Source organism: Cebus imitator, unplaced genomic scaffold (genome assembly GCF_001604975.1).
Source record: "Cebus imitator isolate Cc_AM_T3 unplaced genomic scaffold, Cebus_imitator-1.0 Scaffold215, whole genome shotgun sequence".
NCBI lineage: Eukaryota > Metazoa > Chordata > Mammalia > Primates > Cebidae > Cebus > Cebus imitator.
The window spans coordinates 3,650,253-3,670,925 of NW_016107530.1; the positions used below are offsets into that span (position 1 = coordinate 3,650,253).

Sequence of the window (20,673 nt, forward strand, 5' to 3'; positions counted from 1 at the left end):
TTCGAGATAAGAGTCCTCCTCTGTTGTTGCTCAGGCAGTCACAGGATCTCAGCTCCCTGCAGCCTCCGTCTCCTGGGTTCAAGGGATTCTTGTGCCTCAGCCTCCTGAGTAGCTGGGATTATAGGTATGTGCCACCACACCTGGCAAATTTTTGTATTTTTAGTAGAGAAGGGGTTTCACCATGTTGCCCAGACTGGTCTTGAACTCCTAGGTTCAAGCAATCATTGAATAATGTACTTATCTGAGTGTTTAACAATATGTAAAAATACACTTCAAAAACTAATGCCACCTGCACAGCAAGGTAAAATAGCTAATAATAGTGTATTGTGTACTGCAAACTTGCTGAGAGAATAAATTTCAAATGTTCTCAACACAAAACACATCTGAAGTGATAAATATGTTAATTAGATTAATGTTCCACATTGTATTCATAAAATTACAAGGTTGTTTTATACCCCATAAATACATGCAACTATTTTTTGTCAATTTACAATGAAAAATAAACTTTAAAAATAATTTTGCCATTAAAAATGAATGGGTGTGGTTGGGTGCGGGGGCTCACACCAGTAACCCCAGCACTTTCAGAGGCCAAGGTGGGCAGATCACTTGAGCTCAGGAATTTGAGACCAGCCTGGGCAAAAAAGTGAGACCCCCTGTCTCTACAAAAAATATAAGAAATTAGCCAGGCATAGTGGTGACCATCTGTGTTCCCAGCTACTTGGGAGGCTGACGTGGGAGGATGACTTGAGCCCAGGAGGTGGAGGTTACAGTGAGCTGAGCTTGTACTATTGCACCCCAGCCTGGGTGAGAGAGTGAGACTCTGGCTCAAAAAAAGAGAAAAACAGGAGGGGTGGACACATGCGTATATACTACACATATGTAACTATAGAGATACTTGTACGTATGTAGACTATACCTAGAAGCCCACAAAACTATCAAGACTATGCACTTCTGATATATGAGACTAAGATAAAGGAAGGGAGGAACAACTACATAAGGGAACTTTTACTTTTGCTTTGTACCTTTAACTTTTTTCAACAGTGTGGTGTTTTATCACTTAAAACTATTTTTTTTTTTTTTTGAGACGGAGTTTCACTCATGTTACCCAGGCTGGAGTGCAATGGCGCAATCTCGGCTCACCGCAACCTCCGCCTCCTGGATTCAGGCAATTCTCCTGCCTCAGCCTCCTGAGTAACTGGGATTACAGGCACGCACCACCATGCCCAGCTAATGTTTTGTAGTTTTAGTAGAGACGGGGTTTCACCATGTTGACCAGGATGGTCTCGATCTCTTGACCTTGTGATCCACCCGCCTCGGCCTCCCAAAGTGCTGGGATTACAGGCTTCAGCCACCGCGCTCGGCCTTTAAAACTATTTTTAAATGAATTCATTGAATTTCCTTTTACTTAATTATTTAATTTATTTGCTTTTTAAGAGATAGGGTCTAGCTCTAGCATACAAGCTGGAGTGAAGTGGCAAAATCATAGCTCACTGCAGCCTTGAAATACTGAGCTCAAGTGATCATCCCAGCTCAATCTCCAAAACTGCTGAGATTACACCACAGGGCCCAGATTTCCTTTTAAATCATACTGATTAATTTGCATTTTCCTTTGTAGCAAATCAACTTGGACTACACTTGTACACATTGCCCTTGGATCGTCAGTTATATATAGGATTGTAATATAGTTCTGCCATTATAATAAGCTAAAAGTTTCACTCAGTAATTTTTGTGTTTGTACATGCCCTGAGTGGCATTTTCTGCTATTTGTTTTCTATCTGGTACATAAACAAATATTTTTTCTTTTGTTAACAGCTAGGTGGTCCCAGATTGGAGGGGTAGGTTGTCACTGATTAATTGGTTATCTTCTATTTTACTTTTTCTCCATTGAATTTCAGCATTGGGCTCCTTTTGTATGTATTAAGGTCCTGGTAAGATAAAGCTGTGTGGAAGATAAGAGCAGGAAGGGCAAGATAAAGAAGGAATGAAGTCTATGTCACATTCCCTTGGAATTCTATGCCTAGTTAGCCTCATTCCCTAAAACCTTTTTTTTTTTTCAACAACCCAGTTACTACAACCACATTTTACCATACAGTAACTTGATCCCAACTCTCTCAAACCAAAATTAACCATTTTACTACCCTGTGCAAGAGGACATTGATCTAGTTTAAGTGAGGGTATAAACTGGATTTCATAAGTGGAGTGACACAAGAAGCCATAAGCATTTTCACTATTACTCCTGGCCAGCCATCGTGGCTCATGCCTGTAATCCCAGCACTTTGGGAGGCAGAGACAGGCCGATCACCTGAGGTCAGGAATTCGAGACCAGCCTGGCCAACATGGCAAACCCTGTCTCTATTAAAACTACAAAAATTAGCTGGTCATGGCGGCACAGGCCTATAATCCCAGCTACTAAGGAGCCAAGCCAGGAGAATCCTTTGCACCTGAGAGGCAGAGGTTGCAGTGAGCAGAGATCATGACACTGGACTCCAGCCTGGGCAACAGAGAGAGACTCCATCTCAAAAAATAAAAAAAAAGCTTTACTCCTTTACTCTTAAAAACTCAAGAGGTTCCATTACTATGTGTCCCCACCCCCAAAATTCAAAGCCGGGTATGGTGACTAACACCTGTAATCCCAACGCCTCAGGAGGACCACTTGAGCCCAGGAGGTTGAGGCTGCAGTGAGCGATAAGTGCACCACTGCACTCCAGCATGAAAGAGCGAGACACTGTCTCTTTAAAAAAAAAAAGAGGGCAAGAAAGAAATTCAAGATGATGTAATGGTAACATACATAGTACAAGATAAAATGCTTAGGTTAAAAAGAGTTTATCATATTTCATTCATATAAAAATCCTCAATGGATGCTAAAAACCAGTAAGAAATAACAGGATGTTGACATAGTTTTAATGTATCTTCTCAGGTTGTGCTTGGTAGGGTGTGCCTGTATTCCCAGCACTTTGGGAGGCTGAGGGAGAAGGATCACTGGAGGCTGGGAGTTCAAACCCAGCCAGGGCAAAATAAGAAGACTCCATCTCTGTAAAAGAGTTTAAAAGTTATCTGAGCATCGTGACATGAACCTGTAAGCCCAGCTTTGGGAGGCTGAATTGAGAGGACTGTGTGAGCCTGCAGTGAGCAGTGATTGAGCTACTGACTTCAGCCATGGTGAGAGCGAGCCTGTGTTTCATAAAAAATTTCTCAAAAGATTGCTTTGCTTAATTACAAAATGAAAGACTAACTTAGTGCTGGAGAAACCTGGCAGATACCACCTTAACAAAGTGATCTGTTAAGGTCACAAACTGGCATGTGTCTTCAGATAAAATGCTGCAGAGATCACAAACTCACTTCTGTGGATTCTTGTGAAAATGCATAACTTGAATATAATCATTAGCAAATGCAAAACTCAATTTGAGGGAAATTCTACAAAAATAGCTGACCTGTATGCTCAGAAAATATAAGACTGAAAAGACTAAAGAGATGTAGCAACTGAATGCAATATATAATGAGTGTCTGATGTACAAGGTATTAGAACAATTGGTGAAATCTGAATAGGTCCTGATGAGTAAATTAGATAATAGCACTGTATCAATGTTAATTTCCTTATTGGTAGATTAGATAATAATAATAGCATTGTATCAATGTTAATTTCCTTAGTTTGATAATTGTGCAGTAAGGTAAGTAAGATGTCCTTTTTTTTTGAGACGGAGTTTCGCTTTTGCTACCCAGGCTGGAGTGCAATGGCGCGATCTCGGCTCACCGCAACCTCCGCCTCCTGGGTTCAGGCAATTCTCCTGCCTCAACCTCCTGAGTCGCTGGGATTACAGGCATGCACCACCATGCCCAGATAATGTTTTTTTGTATTTTTAGTAGAGACGGGGTTTCACCATGTTGACCAGGATGGTCTTGATCTGTTGACCTCGTGATCCACCCGCCTTGGCCTCCCAAAGTGCTGGGATTACAGGCTTGAGCCACTGCACCCGGCCTGTAAGAGGTCCTTATTTACAGGAAATACTCTAATAAAGAGTTTAAGAAACACCGTTCTAAAACTTACTCTTAAAGAATTCAGGGGAAAAACTATGATTGGAGAGAGAGAGAAAAAAAGAAACCTGAGGGAAAGGTATGAGGGAATACTGTATACTATCCATACAGCCTTCCTGTTGTTTAAAAGTTATGCCAGGTTGGGAGTGGTGGTTCATGCCTATAATCACAGCACTTTGGGAGCCTGAGGTGGGTGGATCACAAGGTCAGGAGTTCAAGACCAGCCTGGCCAAAATACAAAAATACAAAATTAGCTGGGCGTCTCTACTAAAAATACAAAAATTAACCAGGTGTGTTGGAGGGAGCCTATAGTCCCAGCTACTCAGGAGGCTAAAGCAGGAGAACTGACTGAACCCAGGAGGCAGAGGTAGCAGTGAGCTGAGATCATGCCATTTCACTCCAGCCTGGGTAAAAGAGAAAAACTCGACCTCAAAAAAAAAATTATGCCATAAAAATTTAAATTTTTTTAATGGAAGACACAAGAAAGACGTGAGAAAGGCTGGGTGTGATGGCTCATGCCTGTAAGCCCAGGAGTTTAGGAGGCCAAGGTGGGTGGATTGTTTGAGCTGAGGAGTGCAAGACCAGCCTGGGCAACATGGCAAAACCCTGTCTCTACAAAGTATACGAAAATTAGCCAGGCATGGCGGCATGCACCTGTAATCCCAGCTACTCAAGAGGCTCAGGCACAAGAAATGAGTGAACCCGAGAGGCTGAGAATGCAGTGAGCACGCCTGTAGTCCCAGCTACTCATGTGGCTGAGGCACTAAAATCACTTGGAGATGGAGGATAGGTTGCAGGGAGCTGAGGTCGTGCCACTGCATTCCACCCAGGATAACAGAGCAAGACTCTGTCTCAAAAAATTAATAAAGAAGTGAGAAGGCAGAATACTTTTTCATTTCAAAATTCAGCAAATCACATTTCTTGGGCAGTGAATTTGAGTTTTCTTACAAGTCAGAATAGAAAAAATAAATTTTTTCCCTTCTCCACTTTTGAAGGAAAACACAATATTTATAGTCTTTTCTTTCTGACCATGAATACCATATAAATTAATCTTCAGCATTTTCCCCTAGAAATTCTATTGAGCAGAAATTGGCTGTTAGGCATTATAGCATAATGGTATCATTTGTGATAATGTATAGTATCTTGGAAAATGTGGCTCAACTAAATCAGCATGGTCAGCACAGTCCTAAGTTGTTTTAGTGAAGTGATCAAATATCAGAGGCTTTAAATAAACCTTGGACAGGTGGATTAAATTTCTGATGAAATGTTCCAATCTTCAGTTCAGCTATTTTACACTATCCATTAAGTGAGAGGATAAACCAGATTTCATGAGTGGAGCGACAAAATTAACATTTTGAAACAGCTTCTACTTATTTTGATCAGCAAATAACCATCAGAGAAGGTTCACCAAAATACTTCAACCCAGTAATGTTTTTGTGAGTGCATCTCCATTGCTCTATTACGCCACTACTTTTTTTTCACATTGTTTTAGTCAATGATCCAATGATTAAGGGATTCCTTATCTTTCATTCCCTAATGCCATCTGAGATGGATGTAGCTGATCAATTTAATCTCTGAGTTTACCCAACTACATTATTTTTTCCAATCTGCTAATCTCCACTAATTAGGAGCTTTGGACAGTCTCCAACAAAGACTTCAACAGTTAAACATAGACTGGACAACCTACCTGAAACTTACTGAAATTTACTGTCACTTCCAACTATGGTTCAACAACTGACTTTCTTCTTTTACACTTTCCAACCCATTCCATTCTGAATAAGTTAAGAGTTTTCTTACCTTCAACTATTCNAAAATCAAAAGATTTTATTACAAAATGGAACAAGTAGTCTATGCAATCGTCATCAAAAAGAAAGACAACTTTTCTGTAGGTTTGGGTTCTTTAAAATGTAAAATGTCAGGGGAAAATTAATCAAATTAAAATAAATTTATTAAATATTTACCTTGATTTGCCATAGCAATTAATTACAGAGAATATCAAGGCTGGCTCAATAATTTGAGAAAGTAGTTTTTCCCTTTATACCAAGATTTCATTACATCAATTTTGTAGTTCTGACTTAACTTACTAAAGAAGCTATAATGTGTATTAATTATTCACTAAACAGAAAAACAGTTGTAAACACAAGATATTCTGCTAGACACTATGAAGAACAAAAAGATGAATACTACTCTATCCTTAAAGGATCTCTAATGAATAAAAAAAGCAGCGAGGCACAGTGGGTCATGCCTGTAATTCTAGTACTTTGGAGTCTGAGGTAGGCAGATTGCTTGAGCTCAAGAGATCAAGACCAGTCTGGGCCACATGGTGTAACCCATCTCTATGAAAAATACAAAAATTAGCCAGGCATGGTGGTGTGCACCTGTAGTCCCAGCTACTTGGAGGACTGAGGTGGGAGGATCTCTTGAGACTGAGAGCTGAGGGAGGCTGCAGTGAGCCAAGATCACACCACTGCATTCTGACCTGGGTGACTAAGTGAGACTCTGTCTCATAAACAAAACACACACACAGAGAATAATAAATGCAGCTAAAAATCTAAGCAAATTAATAGACTATAAAGGACTTTATTTTTTTAGTTTTGAGACAGGATCTTACAATGTTACTGGGCTGGTCTCAAACTCCCAAACTCGGGGGATCAGTGGATTTTCCAACCTTAGCCTCCAAGCTGCTGGGATTATAGGTGTGAGCCACCACATCTGGTCAGTTTTTAATTTTATTTTATTATTATTTTTTGAGACAGGATCCTTTCTCTGTCAAGCAGGCTGGAGTGCAGTGGTATAATCATGACTGACTACAGCTTTGAACTCCAGGGCTCATTCCCTTCTCCCATCTGAGCCCCCCAAGCAGCTGGGACTATAGGCACACACCACCACACATGGCTAAGCTTTGTATTTTTTTTGTAGAGATGGGGTTTCACTGTTTCCCAAGCTGGTCGCTTTATAGTCATAACAAAAATGATAACTATAACTACCATTTGTTGAACATTCACTATATGTGGGATAAATTCAGTCAACTATAAATTGTGTAATCTATCAAACTTTGGGTTATTGTTCCCATTTTACATATTATGAAAATAAGTCTCAGAGAGTTCAATTAAATTTCCCTAGGTCACAGTAAATGGAAGGAGCAGAGCTTAAACCTAGGACTGTGTGACATTAAAGGTCGTGCTCCTTCCACTGGTGCTGCTAACACCATAAGGAAAAACAGTTAAAATTCTTAAAAGAAAAGTAATCAAAAACACTAAATATCTGCTTTATAAAAAGTAAATGCTCACAAAATTTTAGGTATTTTTTTCTACTTTTTAAAGGAAATTATATCTAAAATAACTTTAAAACCAATCTCAAGAGTCTGAATACACCGTTATTAGCCGAATATTTGAACATACATATTAGGTAAAATATGTTTCTTTCTAAAATAGAAAAAAAAAAAACAAAGCCCAGATATTTAAGATAAGTTTTTTATAACTTAGTAAAATCTTTCTTATTTTTTTTTATCTAGAAGAAATCATGCTGAAGGTACATAACTTGCAACATCACCATTAGATATGTCCAGTTTCAAATGTGTTCACCCCTGTCTACCTTTATCTTTGCAACTGAGTTCTGCAATTCAAATGAACCATCAACTGTGAAATTATTTTTCATATTGATGATACTCTGGTCTATATGACAAAATCCTTAATTCTAGAAATGATGTACTTTGCCGGGCATGGTGGCTCAAGCCTGTAATCCCAGCACTTTGGGAGGCCAAGGCGGGTGGATCACGAGGTCAAGAGATCGAGACCATCCTGGTCAACATGGTGAAACCCTGTCTCTACTAAAAATACAAAAAATTAGCTGGGCATGGTGGCGCGTGCCTGTAATCCCAGCTACTCAGGAGGCTGAGGCAGGAGAATTGCCTGAACCCAGGAGGCGGAGGTTGCAGTGAGCCGAAATCGCGCCATTGCACCCCAGCCTGGGTAACATGAGTGAAATTCCGTCTCAAAAAAAAAAAAAAAAAAAAAAAAAAAAAAAAAAAGAAATGATGTACTTTATATATTGATGATATTCTGGTCTTTATGACAAAATCCTTAATTCTAGAAATGATGTACTTTATAAATGAAAGAGGAAAGAGAGAATTTTAGTTATTTTCAAAACTTAAAATCTTATTTAAGGCTGAGCATGGTGGCTCCTACCTGTAATCTCAGTGCTTTGGGAGGCTGAAGCAGGAGGAATGCTTAAGGCCATGAGTTTGATACTAGCTTGGGAAACTGAATGAGAATCCTGTTTCCAGAAAAATTTAAAGGTAAGCCTAGCACGGTGGCATGCGCCTGTGGACCTAGCTACTCAGGAGCATAAGGAAGGAGGGTTGCTTAAGCCCAGGAGTTTGAGGCTGCAGTGAGCTATATGATGCCACTGCATTGTAGCCTGGGCCACAGAGTGAGACCTTGTCTCTAAAAACAAAAAAAAACAACAAAAACAAAAATTCTCCACATCTCTTATTTAAGATATGCTTCATCAAAGCCAGGCGTAGTGGCTCATGCCTATAATCCGACCACTTTGGGAGGCTGAAGTGAGTGGATCACCTGAGGTCAGGAGTTCAAGACCAGTCTGCCAACATGGTGAAACCTCGTCTATACCAAAAATATAAAAATTAGCTGGGCATGGTGGTGCATGCCTGTCGTGCCAGCTAGTTGGGAAGTTGAGGCAGGAGGATCACTTGAACCCAGGAGGTGGACATTGCAGTGAGCCAAGATCATGACACTACACTCCAGTCTGGGCGACAGAATGAGACTTTTTTTTTTTTTGAAATGGACTCTCACTCTGTCTACCCAGGAGGCAGTGCAGTAGAGCAATCTCAGCTCACTGCAACCTCCACCTCCTGGGTTCAAGTGATTCTCCTGCCTCAGCCTCCTGTCTAGCTGGGACAACAGGCACACACCACCACACCCAGCTAATTTTTGTATTTTTGGTATGGATGAGACCCTTCCTTTACATGAAAATAATTTTATTTATTTATTTTTTATTTTATTTATTTTTTTAAGACGGGGTTTCACCATGTTGGTCAGGCTGGTCTTGAACTCCCGACCTCAGGTGATCCGCCCGCCTTGGCCTCCAAAGTGCTTGGATTACAGGCATGAGCCACCACGCCCAGCCAAAAATAATTTTTTTAATTAAAAAATAAATATGGCCAGGCATGGTGGCTCATGCCTGTAATCCCAGATACTAAGTTTTTATAACTTAGTAAAATCTTTCTTATGTGTTTTTTATCTAGAAGAAATCATACTAAAAGTACATAACTTGCAATATCACCATTAGATATGATGAATCCCAATACTTTGGGAGGGTGAGGTGGCTGGATCACCTGAGGTCAGGAGTTGGTGACCAGCCTGGCCAGCATGGTGAAACCCTATCGCTACTAAAACCACAAAAAACTAGCTGGGCATGGTGGCATGCACCTGTAGACCCAGCTACTTGGGAGGCTGAGGCAGGAGAATTGCTTGAACCCAGGAAGCACAGGAGCAGAGATCACACCACTGTACTCCTGCCGGGGTGACAAAGCAATATTCCATCTCAAAAATAAAAAAGAAATGGGGTGGCTAGAGGAGGGTCAGTGGGGGGTGGGGAGGGATAACATGGGGAGAAATGCCAGATATAGGTGACGGGGGGATGGAGGCAGCAAACCACATTGCCATGTATGTACCTATGCAACAATCTGGCATTATCTGCACATGTACCCCAGAACCTAAAGTACAATAAAAATAAATAAATAAATAAAAATAAAAAGGACACTGTTATTTCTGTTACCCACATTATCTTGCATAGACCATTTCTGGTTAGTAAATCTTAACATCAAATCTTTGAAAATATTATATATGTGTGTGTGTGTGTGTGTGTGTGTATACACATATATATGTATATATGTGTGGGTATATATGACATTGAAAGACATTTCATTATTTTAAGAACACATTATCACTTAAAAATGAATTAAGAAGGCCAGGTGTGGTGGCTCATGCCTGTACTTTGGGATGCTGAGGAGAATGGATCACTTTGAACTCAGGAGTTCTAGACCAGCCTGGCCAACATGGCAAAAACCCATCTCTACAAAAAATACAAAATTTAGCCAGGCATGGTGGCATGCACCTGTGATCCCAGTTCCAGGATCATTTGTTTCATCCCAGCTCCAGAATCACTTGATTCATCCCACCTCCAGAATCACTCACGCCCAAGAGACAAAGGTGGCAATGAGCCAAAATTGGGCCACTGTACACCAGCCTGGGTGACACAGTGAGACCTGTCTCAAAAAAAAAAAAAAATTAAGATTCAAATAAAAATTTTAAAAAGTTATTAGTTGGCTCTTTTTATCTGACTTGTGAGAATATATTCTAGTCAGTAAATGCAGAACTATACAGTAAGGAAAGTACAGCTGAGAAACAGTATGAATCCGGTACTATCAAAGCACAAACACCATACCAGATGTGCCTAAGTATTCAAGATACAAGACATGAGTTCTTTTGTGGACTAGGAAGAATTCAAGACTTTCTTTCTTTTTTTTTTTTTTTAATAGCCTGAATGAAATTTTCCTTAAGCTCATCCAACTCCATTTGGCTTTTATTCACTTTGATTCTGTTTGGGATCATTCCTAGAAATCACAGAATGAACATGAGTCTTGAGTCACTGGAAATATACATGCTCCAGTGATAAACGAATGCCTGTGTATGAGCTGGCTTAGTAAGAACTCAGCCCTGAAACCCAGTCTGATCATCTCTGGGCAAAATGCTATATTACAGTTTCTGGGTATACAAATCAGAAACTCATGCATATCTTTGATTGTGTGGATAAACATTGATAGATGAACATACGCCCTTAACAGTTTTTGCCAGTTTATGACAAAGTGAGTTCAGAAAAGACCATGTGTTGTCATAAAACTAAATTATTAAATTTATAAGACCTTCCTATGTTCTGATATTATCTTCTGCCCATTTTTAAAAACTAAAGCTGGTATACCTTTGTGAATACTTTCAACACTCATCCGAATTTTTTTTTCCCACTGGCCCATTAAATCCAGAAGTCTGGGATTAGTTGCTTGGTACTATAATGAACTATCAAAATGGCACTTTGTTTTTGTTTCTGTTTTTTTTTTCCTGAAGGATAGTCAAGCTCCATTTGATCTAGTACTTAAATTTGCAACATGTTGCTACAAGTAATGTAATGTTGCATTATAATCATCTGTTTCAAAACTTTAATTACTTTATCAATGATTTCTTTTACTAACTGAAACAAAGTTATAGATAAGTAAGCAGAAGAAAATCTTTAGCAACTATGTTGTCTTTCATTTATAGGGTTTTTTGTTTGTTTGCGAGGGAGTCTCCCTCTGTCATCCAGGCTGGAGTGCAGCTGCACAATCTCAGCTCACTGCCACCTCTGCCTCCTAGGTTCAAGTGATTCTCCTCCTTCAGCCTCCAAAGTAGCTGTGATTACAGGCACCTGCTACCACACCTGACTAATTTTTTTTTAGTAGAGACGGGTTTTCACCATGTTGGCCAAGCTGGTCTTGAACTCCTGATCTCAAGTGATCTGCTCATCTCAGCCTCTCAAAGTGCTGGGATTACAGGCATGAGGCATTGCACCTGGCCTATTTATGGCTTCATAGAATTTTAAGATAAACAAGGTAACTCAATTGTATCTAATTTAGTAATTTTAGCAGGGGATGGTGGCTGTAATCCAAGCTACTCAGGAGAATGAGAAAGGACATTACTTTCAGCCCAGGAGTCAAAAACTAGCCTGGGCAGCACAGCAAAACCTCAGCTCAACAAACAAACATAACCAGAGTATAATTTAGTCCTTTTAAACCAGCACTGGTCTCATATATGTAAAAATAATTTAAAGGCTGGGCATGGTGGCTCACGCTTGTAATCTCAGCATTTTGGGAGGCTGAGGTGGGCGGATCACTTGAAGCCAGGAGTTTGAGACCAGCCTGGCCAACATGGCAAAACCTCGCCTCTACTAAAAATAGAAGAAGAAAAAAAAAAAAAAAAAGCTGGGCGTGGTGGCACGCGTGTAATCCGAGTTATTCAGTAGGCGGAGGCAAGAGAATCATTTGAAGCCAGGTGGCGAAAGTTGCAGTGAGCCAAGAGTGTACTACTGCACTCCAGCCTGAGCAACAGAGTGAGACTCTGTCTCAAATTAATTAATTAATTGAATAAAAAACAATTTATAAATGAAGGGAATAGTTATATTAACTAACTTTCCCTACATGATGTTTTCCTTCATCATCTCGGCAATTTTTCCCTGTTTTTTTAAAGCACATGAACACAATCTGTCATTTATTGGTCTTTAATTTTTTTGCCTGTTTTTCTGAGCAGCACTTAATCTCCTTGAGGTCTCACATTGATCTCTTTTTCAATCACTGCTCATTGCAGCCTCAACCTCCTAAACTCAATAATCCTCCCACCTCAGCCTCCCACGTAGCTGGGACTATAGGTACAAGCCACCATGCCTAGCTAATTTTTGTAGAGACAGGATTTTGTCACGTTGGCCAGGGCGGTCTCAAACTCCTGAGCTCAAGTGATCTGCCCACTTCAGCCTCCCTAAGTGCTAGCATCATAGGTATGTACCATGGTGCCTGGCCCACATTGGTTTATTTACCATAGTGACCCCAGCATTTAGTATGTGCTCAAAAAACATTGACTGTTTGAATGTTAATAATAGTGTTTTTCAGAAAGGGGTACTTATTGAGCATTTAATATGTGCTAGGCAATGGTACTAAATTTCAGTATCACTATGTCATGCAAATCAAGATCATAAATGAATGTGATTTATTTATGATGTGGTTCTCCTTTCAAAATGCATTTCAAAAAGAATATAAGTATAGCCATATGGAAGCATCCTGTCCTTTCTCCTAGTAAGTTATAGGTCCCACAGCCCCATCCACCCCACCCCCACACTTGCTTTTCTTTTTTTGTTTTTTTGGAGACAGAGTTTCTCTCTTGTTGGCCAGGCTGAAGTGCAAATGGTGCAATCTCAGCTCACCGCAACCTCTGCCTCAAGTGATTCTCCTGCCTCAGCTTCCTGACTAGCTGGGATTACAGGAAGGCCACACCATGCCTGGCTAATTTTCATATTTTTAGTAGAGATGGGGCTTCTCCATGTTGGTGAGGCTGGTCTCCAACTCCTGACCTCAGGTGATCTGCCCACCTTGGCCTCCCAAAGTGCTGGGATTACAGGAGTGAACCACTGTGCCTGGCCCCACTTCTTCTTTATCAGCATCATTGAGGAATAAAGGAAACAGAGAAAACCTGGGCAGTGCCGGACCCTGCTGGAAGATCCCTTAGTTTTTATTTTGCCTTTTCAAAATTAGCCTCTGGAGACATTCTCCTGATTTAATATCCACTGACATTTCTTTATATATGTTCACCCAGTTTTTCCAAATACTAATGTGATGATATTTTTTAATCAAATAGCTAGAAAATATTCCTTGCCAGCCAAAAAAGACTATCTAATAGCCGGGCGTGGTAGCTCATGCCTGTAATCCAAGCACTTTGGAGGCCAAGGCCGGTGGATCACCTGAGGTCAGGAGTTCAAGACCAGCCTGACCAACATGGTGAAACCCTGTCTTTAAAAAAAAAAAAAAAAAAAGACTATCTAATTTCATGATGTATAAATGCATCCCCTCTCAAGGATGTGCAAGCTTATTTTGAAATAATTTTAGATTTACAGATGAGTTGCAAAAATAATATAGAGTTCTTATATACTCTTCAGCCATTCTCACCTAATGTTACCATCTTACATAATCATAGTTCTAGTACTACTGTTCACCCTACCATACCATCCCTGTGATCACTAGTCATGCCCAGTATGTTTGTTTTCCCTTCCAGGTCTACATTCCACCTTCTATAGCCCTCTTACACATCCCAGAAGGCTGACCAGCATGTACTGCATCAGAGATCTCCCATTTCACTCTGGCTCCCCACTGGGATCAACCAATCAAAGCAGCAGGAGACTGGAGGGCAGGATGTTTATCACACCCCCAACCCCCTGACACCTTAAAAGAGCATCTCTTTACCAAAGGCTCCAGGAGAAGCCCCTGCTTCCTCTGTTCAGCTGTAGCTACATTACCTGGTTCCCACTTTCCATCCCCTCCCCCTTCAGGCTTAAGATTAGTAATAGCTCTACCTTCATTAGACCTGGGTTTCTTCACCACCCTTAGTTCTTTCCTTAACCCTCCCCATACCATTTAAAATAATTCCTTTATACTCTGTTCAAACCTACAATTGGCTGTGCTGATTTTCTCCAGGGACAATGACTAACAACCTAATAAAATTAATATTATCTTAAAATCAACTTTTTCAAAGGGAATATACCCTCCTACTCACCTCTCCCCACCACACATACACAAAGTAAAAGTTGTTTACATAAATGTTTCTTCCAAGAGGAATTCCAGACCACATCACTTAAAAGCCCAAGTTCATGATTCAGGGACTGAAATCAGACCACGCCTCTACCTAAATCAAGAGTCAAGGAAATGCTTGTGTTTCCAATAATAACATTGCTAACAAGATGTCATCTATATGAAAATGACTAGTGATCACCAATAGGCTTGAATGGGAAACTGATGCTGAGCTACCCCCTACCCATGACTGGTGCACCATTAGCTGATACCCATGCTGGCCTTTAGAGTGCCTTGGCCAGAAACTATCATTTCAGCTACAGAAAGTATCTCTAATCAGGATCTTAGATCACCATTTAGTTTTAAATTTTGAAGTACAATAGAATGAATATAGGTATAAATATGGATAATTGTTTTGTTTTGTTTTGGAGACAAGGTCTTATTCTGTTGCTGAGGCTGGAGTGCATATTATATACATATGCTCATGTAATTATAGCTCACCGCAGCCTCTAAATCCTAGGCTCAAGTGATCCTCCCACCTCAGCCTCCTGAGTAGCTAGGACTACAAATGCATGCCATTGTACCCAGCTAATTTTTAAATTTTCATAGAGACAGGATTTTGCTGTTTTGCAGGCTGCTGTCAAAGTCCTGAACTCAGGCAATCCTCCTGCCTTGGCCTCCCAAAGCTCTGGGATTACAAGGATGAGTCATCATGCCTGGCCTGGTGGATATAGGTATGTTTTTAAGAGGTGAGGGATATGAGACATTCCAGCCAATTTCAGCCCAACGACTGGATTCTGTAGTTATCAGGTTCAGGTCAGTGTAGGATGAAACAAATCTCAAATTCTATACCCAGCTTCTTGAATCAGGTTCTTCACCTATCCAACTCTTTTCTAATAGATGATGAAAATGAAATGTCAATCAGGATACCTGTAGCATCCACCCTGACAAAGAGTAAATGACCCAGGAGATTTCAAGATCTAAGAGGACAAAGTCAAAGTCAAAGGACCAGTGATGGGAATCTCACAGGTTATGATTTGGTCTTCTGTCATAATTTGCTATCTTTACAGGAAGACTAGGTTTCTTGAGTGATGCCAAATGTAAAGACAGCAAATTATGACAGAAAACCAAATCATAACATGTGAGATTCCCATCACTGGTCCCCCAGTTAGCATCCTCCTAGAATATCGAAGTCCTCGCCCATAAAACCTTAAGCTGACAGTTGTATTCCTCTCCCACTCACCCTTCCAAACACAGGTTTTATTTTCTTATGTCTCCTATAGGATTATATAATATTCTACATTTGCTCTATGAATTTTATACACATCAAGCTAAAATCTGAAAGATTTTTTAGCATTTCTACTGTGAAGCAGAAAACCAAAGCTTTCATTGGATGAGAAAAAATTATGTCTAACAGAAAATGTGGAAAAACATTTTTAAATGCCAACATCAGAATTTTTTTTTCCTTTTAGAATATTTTCCTGCTCTTGTACAACAATTGCTAACTACAGAGGAACGTGAGCAACAATTTGGTTCTGCTTGCTATTGCAAATGAAATGTGCCCACCCACAGGTACTTTTATTCTTTTTAAGTCAGAGTCCACTGCCATGATTCCAAAAAGCAACACATGGTATATTTGCTTTTGAAATTTATTTCAGGTGAGAGGACACTCACAGTCTAACAAAATAAACATAGAATTAAATCACATTCCCAAAGTCCAATTCTTCTTCCTAGTCAAGACAGGGTAAGATAGAGATACCAGACTTGGTCTGTATTAGTTTCTCCACATAGTCTACCCCTTTCTTCTTCTAACCCCCATCTACAACCCCAACAAATGAGAACCATTTATAACAGTAAGACTAAATCTATTTCCCACAAAATGCCTGAGATGGATATAGCCAAGGCAGAAAGTATAGAAGGAGATTAGGAAATATAAGCAGTGTTTTTAATGATAAACTTCTATCTTTGTTTGAAGGAAAGGGGGCTTGATGGATCAATATGAAGAAGAAAAACAGAAAAGGGTTTAATTTACCTTGAAAATAACCACAATTCTATTTGTCCAGGCCCAGTGAATATTTGTGTCAAGCAATTTCATTCATTTCACAGTACCTAACACATTGCTGACTGTGTGGTAAATATTAAATAAGTACTTGTTGGTTGATGAAACAGATACATGGAAATGCTGTATATACACAGGAAGCAGAAACTCAATGTGGTCAGGCAAATTTGAAAGCAAGGCAAGGTTTGGTTCTCTGTGTCAATATTTTCAAGTTACACACTGGGGAAACAAATGAAATAAAATTCTGCCACATTCATAGTTCAACATGTTGTTCCTCTTTGACTGCTAAAACTTTATATGTAAAAAAGGAAAGCTAGGATTAAGTAAAAATATTTTAAATTAAAGGTACACAAAATAATTAAAGATAAGTCATTTTATTGCTTAGTATTTCTTCTTGCATTTAAAAGGTGGCTTGCAAAGGTGGCTTACATTTGTAATAGCAATACACCACTTGAAATCTTAAACACATAAGCACCTAATTTGCTAGACTGAAGCTAGCCTTGAACTTTTAGTGATGCCATATGCTTTTAAATTAACCCTTCTAAACACTGTACAAATCTCATAACACAGACTGTGAGCTTATAACTGAATTAGGTTACTACTAAATACTCATCAGGCAAACTAAAGAAAATAAAGAAAACATGCATATTCTTACAGCTCCATGAAAGCCAAAATTAAAGATGGTATGATAAGAATTTGAGATTAAACAACTATAATTTGGATGTAAGATCTCCATGACTTACACATTAAGTTTAACTAAAATCTCTAAGGACCTTTTTCTTTGGAAAAGAATCATACATTTTAAAATAGCCTTTAATGAACAGTCTATTAAAATCACAATGGATCATAGCTGTCAACTTCAAATAGTGCCTTTCTTCTAGAGGGCTTAAGTTTACACACTGGTGCAACCCACAAATGCAGATGCTACAAAGGGAGCTATAAAGAAAAACAAATTTTATTCACAACCCTCTGCATACAAACTTTTCCTTCTGTAGACTTGTGTGGAGTTGAAAATAAAGGATGCTAATATGCACATTATGTAGCACATCAAAAAAAAAAAGAGAGAGAGAGAGAAAACACTTTAGTTGAGTGGAAATTCATCCATCTACTGAAAATCTGGGAGAATTCACATATACTGTACTCCAAATTTACCCAAGTGCAGAAAAAATATTATATGAAATGGAAAAATAATGAAATATTATTTAATCAACAGCTGATTACCTTTAAAATTTTGGGCTTCTTTTCCCTCTGGGGCCTCTTGTTTTCCTTTATAACCTAAAAAAAATCAAATTGCAAAATAAGCCTCTGTTTAAGAAATAAAATTAGCTCCCACATCCCCAAAATTTTTGACTAATTCTCTGTAAAACTATACCATTTAAAATCATCAACATGTTTGCTAGGCAGAACCTAAAGAGCTTATGTAAAATGTATACTTTAAAAGTCACTGAAAAAAAAATCTTGCATAAAGATGAAGTAGGGAAATACCCTTTTTTCCCCTTAAAGTCTGTCTTAATTAGCCTCTGCATTCTTCACAGCGAAGCCCACGAGGTAGCCATCTTGCTTGCTTCTGCAGAGGAAGCCTCTACAGTGGAACAGTTCTGCAAACTGCTTTTTGGTATTATTATCATGGTGTTTAAAGGCAGCCCTGGCCTGCCAGCACTGTAGACGTGCTGGGCATGCCTTTTGCAAAAACAGCCCCACAAAGAGTGCAGCCAATGGCAATGCAGAGCTTAGCAACTCCAAAGTGATCTTCTCAGCCTAGCCCTTCCTAGACAAAGGATCTCCTGTGCGGCTCGGCTCTCACCACAGGACACAGGCAGCCACAAGCTGCGACATGGAGTTCGCTGTAGAGGATCTGGTCGCGCCGAAATCACAGGAGGCTTCAGCAAAAACAATGCACACAAATCCCCCAGGTCACCACCATTGGATCGATGGCAGAGCCTCCCTGATTAGTAACCTCTTGGCGGCTCCGAGGGCAGGTCTGCATGGGGGAGGGGTGCGCTGCTCTGCCTCCAATGTACAGGAGACATAACCGAGCCTGGGGGGCATTTGGGCTTGCTGAAACTCTGGAAGGTATTGTGCATTTTTACTTTATAAGGCAAGGCTAAATATTGGCGATATTTAAGGCAGGGAGGTTATGTGAGGACAGTGTAGGCTCAGCTGTTGGGCTGCCTGTCTCATTCCTCGGGAACCACACCTCTTTGCAGCAGGCGCTTTGCCCAGAAACACAGTAATTTGATTTCTGTCAATAAATGTCCAATGACAATGGCGAATTAAAAAATAACAATAAAGCCACTGAAAAGGAAAAGGATGGGATGAGGATAAAAAAGAGGGGAGGAGTTTTCAAAATACACTTGCCACCCTGAGTGACTAGAGAGAAAGGATTTTCTCTCTTGCTCTGGGCATTTCCGATGACCTTCATTTCCCAATAAAATTCCTTCCCTACCAGAAGGAAAATCTGGAGTCGTATCTTTGGGATAAAAGGACAACTTTGGCTCTTCTGTCTCCCAAGATCAACTGTCACTGAGCATCGATCCACCAACCTGCCAAGCAAGTCCCTATGTGGGGCCGGTCTGTGCACCAGACTTGCGGTCAGACAGAGCCACCCACTTCCTAGGGATCGGGACCTGAGCCAGGGGTAGAACAAGGCACCATCTCCCCACACACACCTGGACTGCCCCCACACCCAGTGGGTGGTAGGCAGTGGGACAGCTGGCACCACAGCTGGCACCTGCCAGACACTGAGAAAGGCAGGGCCAGGAGCTGTGCCCCCCACCACCTCTCTTAGCTGCCTGGCATTGCAAGTGGCAGCAGAGCAGGGCAGCTGCAGTGAGCTGGCTGGTCTCAAGGTCACTGCCAAAATGCAGTGCAGAGGGCGGTCAAACTCCCATCACAGCCACCTTAACAGCTGCACAGATCTGGGGAAGACAGCCCTCGATCCAGCCTTGCAGGGCCAAAGTTTCAGCAGCACATTTGGGGGATTGGCAGGAGGGCCTCTTCGGCTGCTCAGCCAAAGATGGGTTTTCCACTTGCAGTTGGATTCAGAACAGATTCCCACAACAGAAATCAGGAACAGACTGAGGGCCGGAAGGCCTGCATTTCATCACCCTTAATTCCCAGCCTTTCAGTTTGCCACAAAAGCACGCTTTCCTTGTTGGAACGTGAAGTCCAGCATGCGTTGTTTTTCAACTTTTAAACTACCTCTCACAACCCACCCACCCACCCAAATTTTTGACAAATTCATATAAGAAAAAAACCTACTGGCCAGGGATGGTGGCTCAAGCCTGTAATCCTAGCACTTTGGGAGGCTGAGGTGGCTGGATCACCTGAGGTAAGGAGTTCAAGACCAGCCTGGTCAACATGGTGAAACCCCATCTCTACTAACATACAAAAATTAGCCAGGCACAATGGCGGGTGCCTGCAATCCCAGCTACTCAGGAGGCTGAGACGGGAGAATCACTTGAACCCGGAAGATGCTGGTTGCAGTGAGCTGAGGTTCTGCCACTGCACTCTAGCCTGGGCAGCTGAGCAAGACTCCATCTCAAAAAAAAAAAAAAAAACCTACTGAATATGGTATTCTTAACTCTTCCTTCAATGCTTGTAACAAAACCAATGGACTCTGACTTATGCATATCCACCAGTGCAACTTGGAACACACTAAGCCCACACTATCTCTGACAAGTTCTATGTGAAGAATAAGCAGCATTGAAACAGGCAGAAAAATGATCAAATATAGTAAGATTTGAAAATGGGTACAAAACCTTTTAGCTGTACATACCCCCTTTATTGGTGATTGTTTTGTTTTTTGAGCTGGAATCTCTCTCTGTCACCCAGGCTGGAGCGAAGTATTGTGATCTTGGCTCACTGCAACCTCCGCCTCCCCGGGTCAAGTAATTCCCTGCCTCAGTGTCTCGAGTAGCTGGGATTGCAGGCCCCGCCACCACTCCTGGCTAATATTTTTTGTATTTTTAGCCAGGAGTGGTGGCGGGGCCTGCAATCCCAGCTACTCGAGACACTGAGGCAGGGAATTACTTGACCCGGGGAGGCGGAGGTTGCAGTGAGCCAAGATCACAGTAGACATGGGATTTTGCCATCTTGGCCAGGCTGGTCTTGACCTCCTGACCTTGTGATCCACCCGCCTGGGCCTCCCAAAGTGGTGGGATTACAGGCGTGAGCCATCCAGATGAGTTGTTTTTTT

At 40.8% G+C, this 20,673-nt stretch overlaps 1 protein-coding gene across 4 annotated transcripts in view; it reads right to left on the reverse strand.

Annotated features, from left to right (window-relative positions):
• Nucleotides 1-18,462, reverse strand: part of LOC108318148 (methylcytosine dioxygenase TET1) — a 107,303-nt gene extending 88,841 nt beyond the window's left edge. For 2 of the 4 annotated variants that reach the window (XM_037745866.1, XM_037745865.1), the window contains exons 1-2: nt 17,848-17,974; nt 17,697-17,750 (exon numbers count right to left, since the gene is read on the reverse strand). In XM_037745866.1, coding sequence (XP_037601794.1) covers nt 17,697-17,750; nt 17,848-17,850 — 57 coding nt within the window. In that variant the 5' untranslated portion in view covers nt 17,851-17,974. The other 2 variants (XM_037745868.1, XM_037745867.1) reach the window with 2 other exon arrangements.
• Between the last annotated feature and the right edge of the window lie 2,211 nt (nt 18,463-20,673).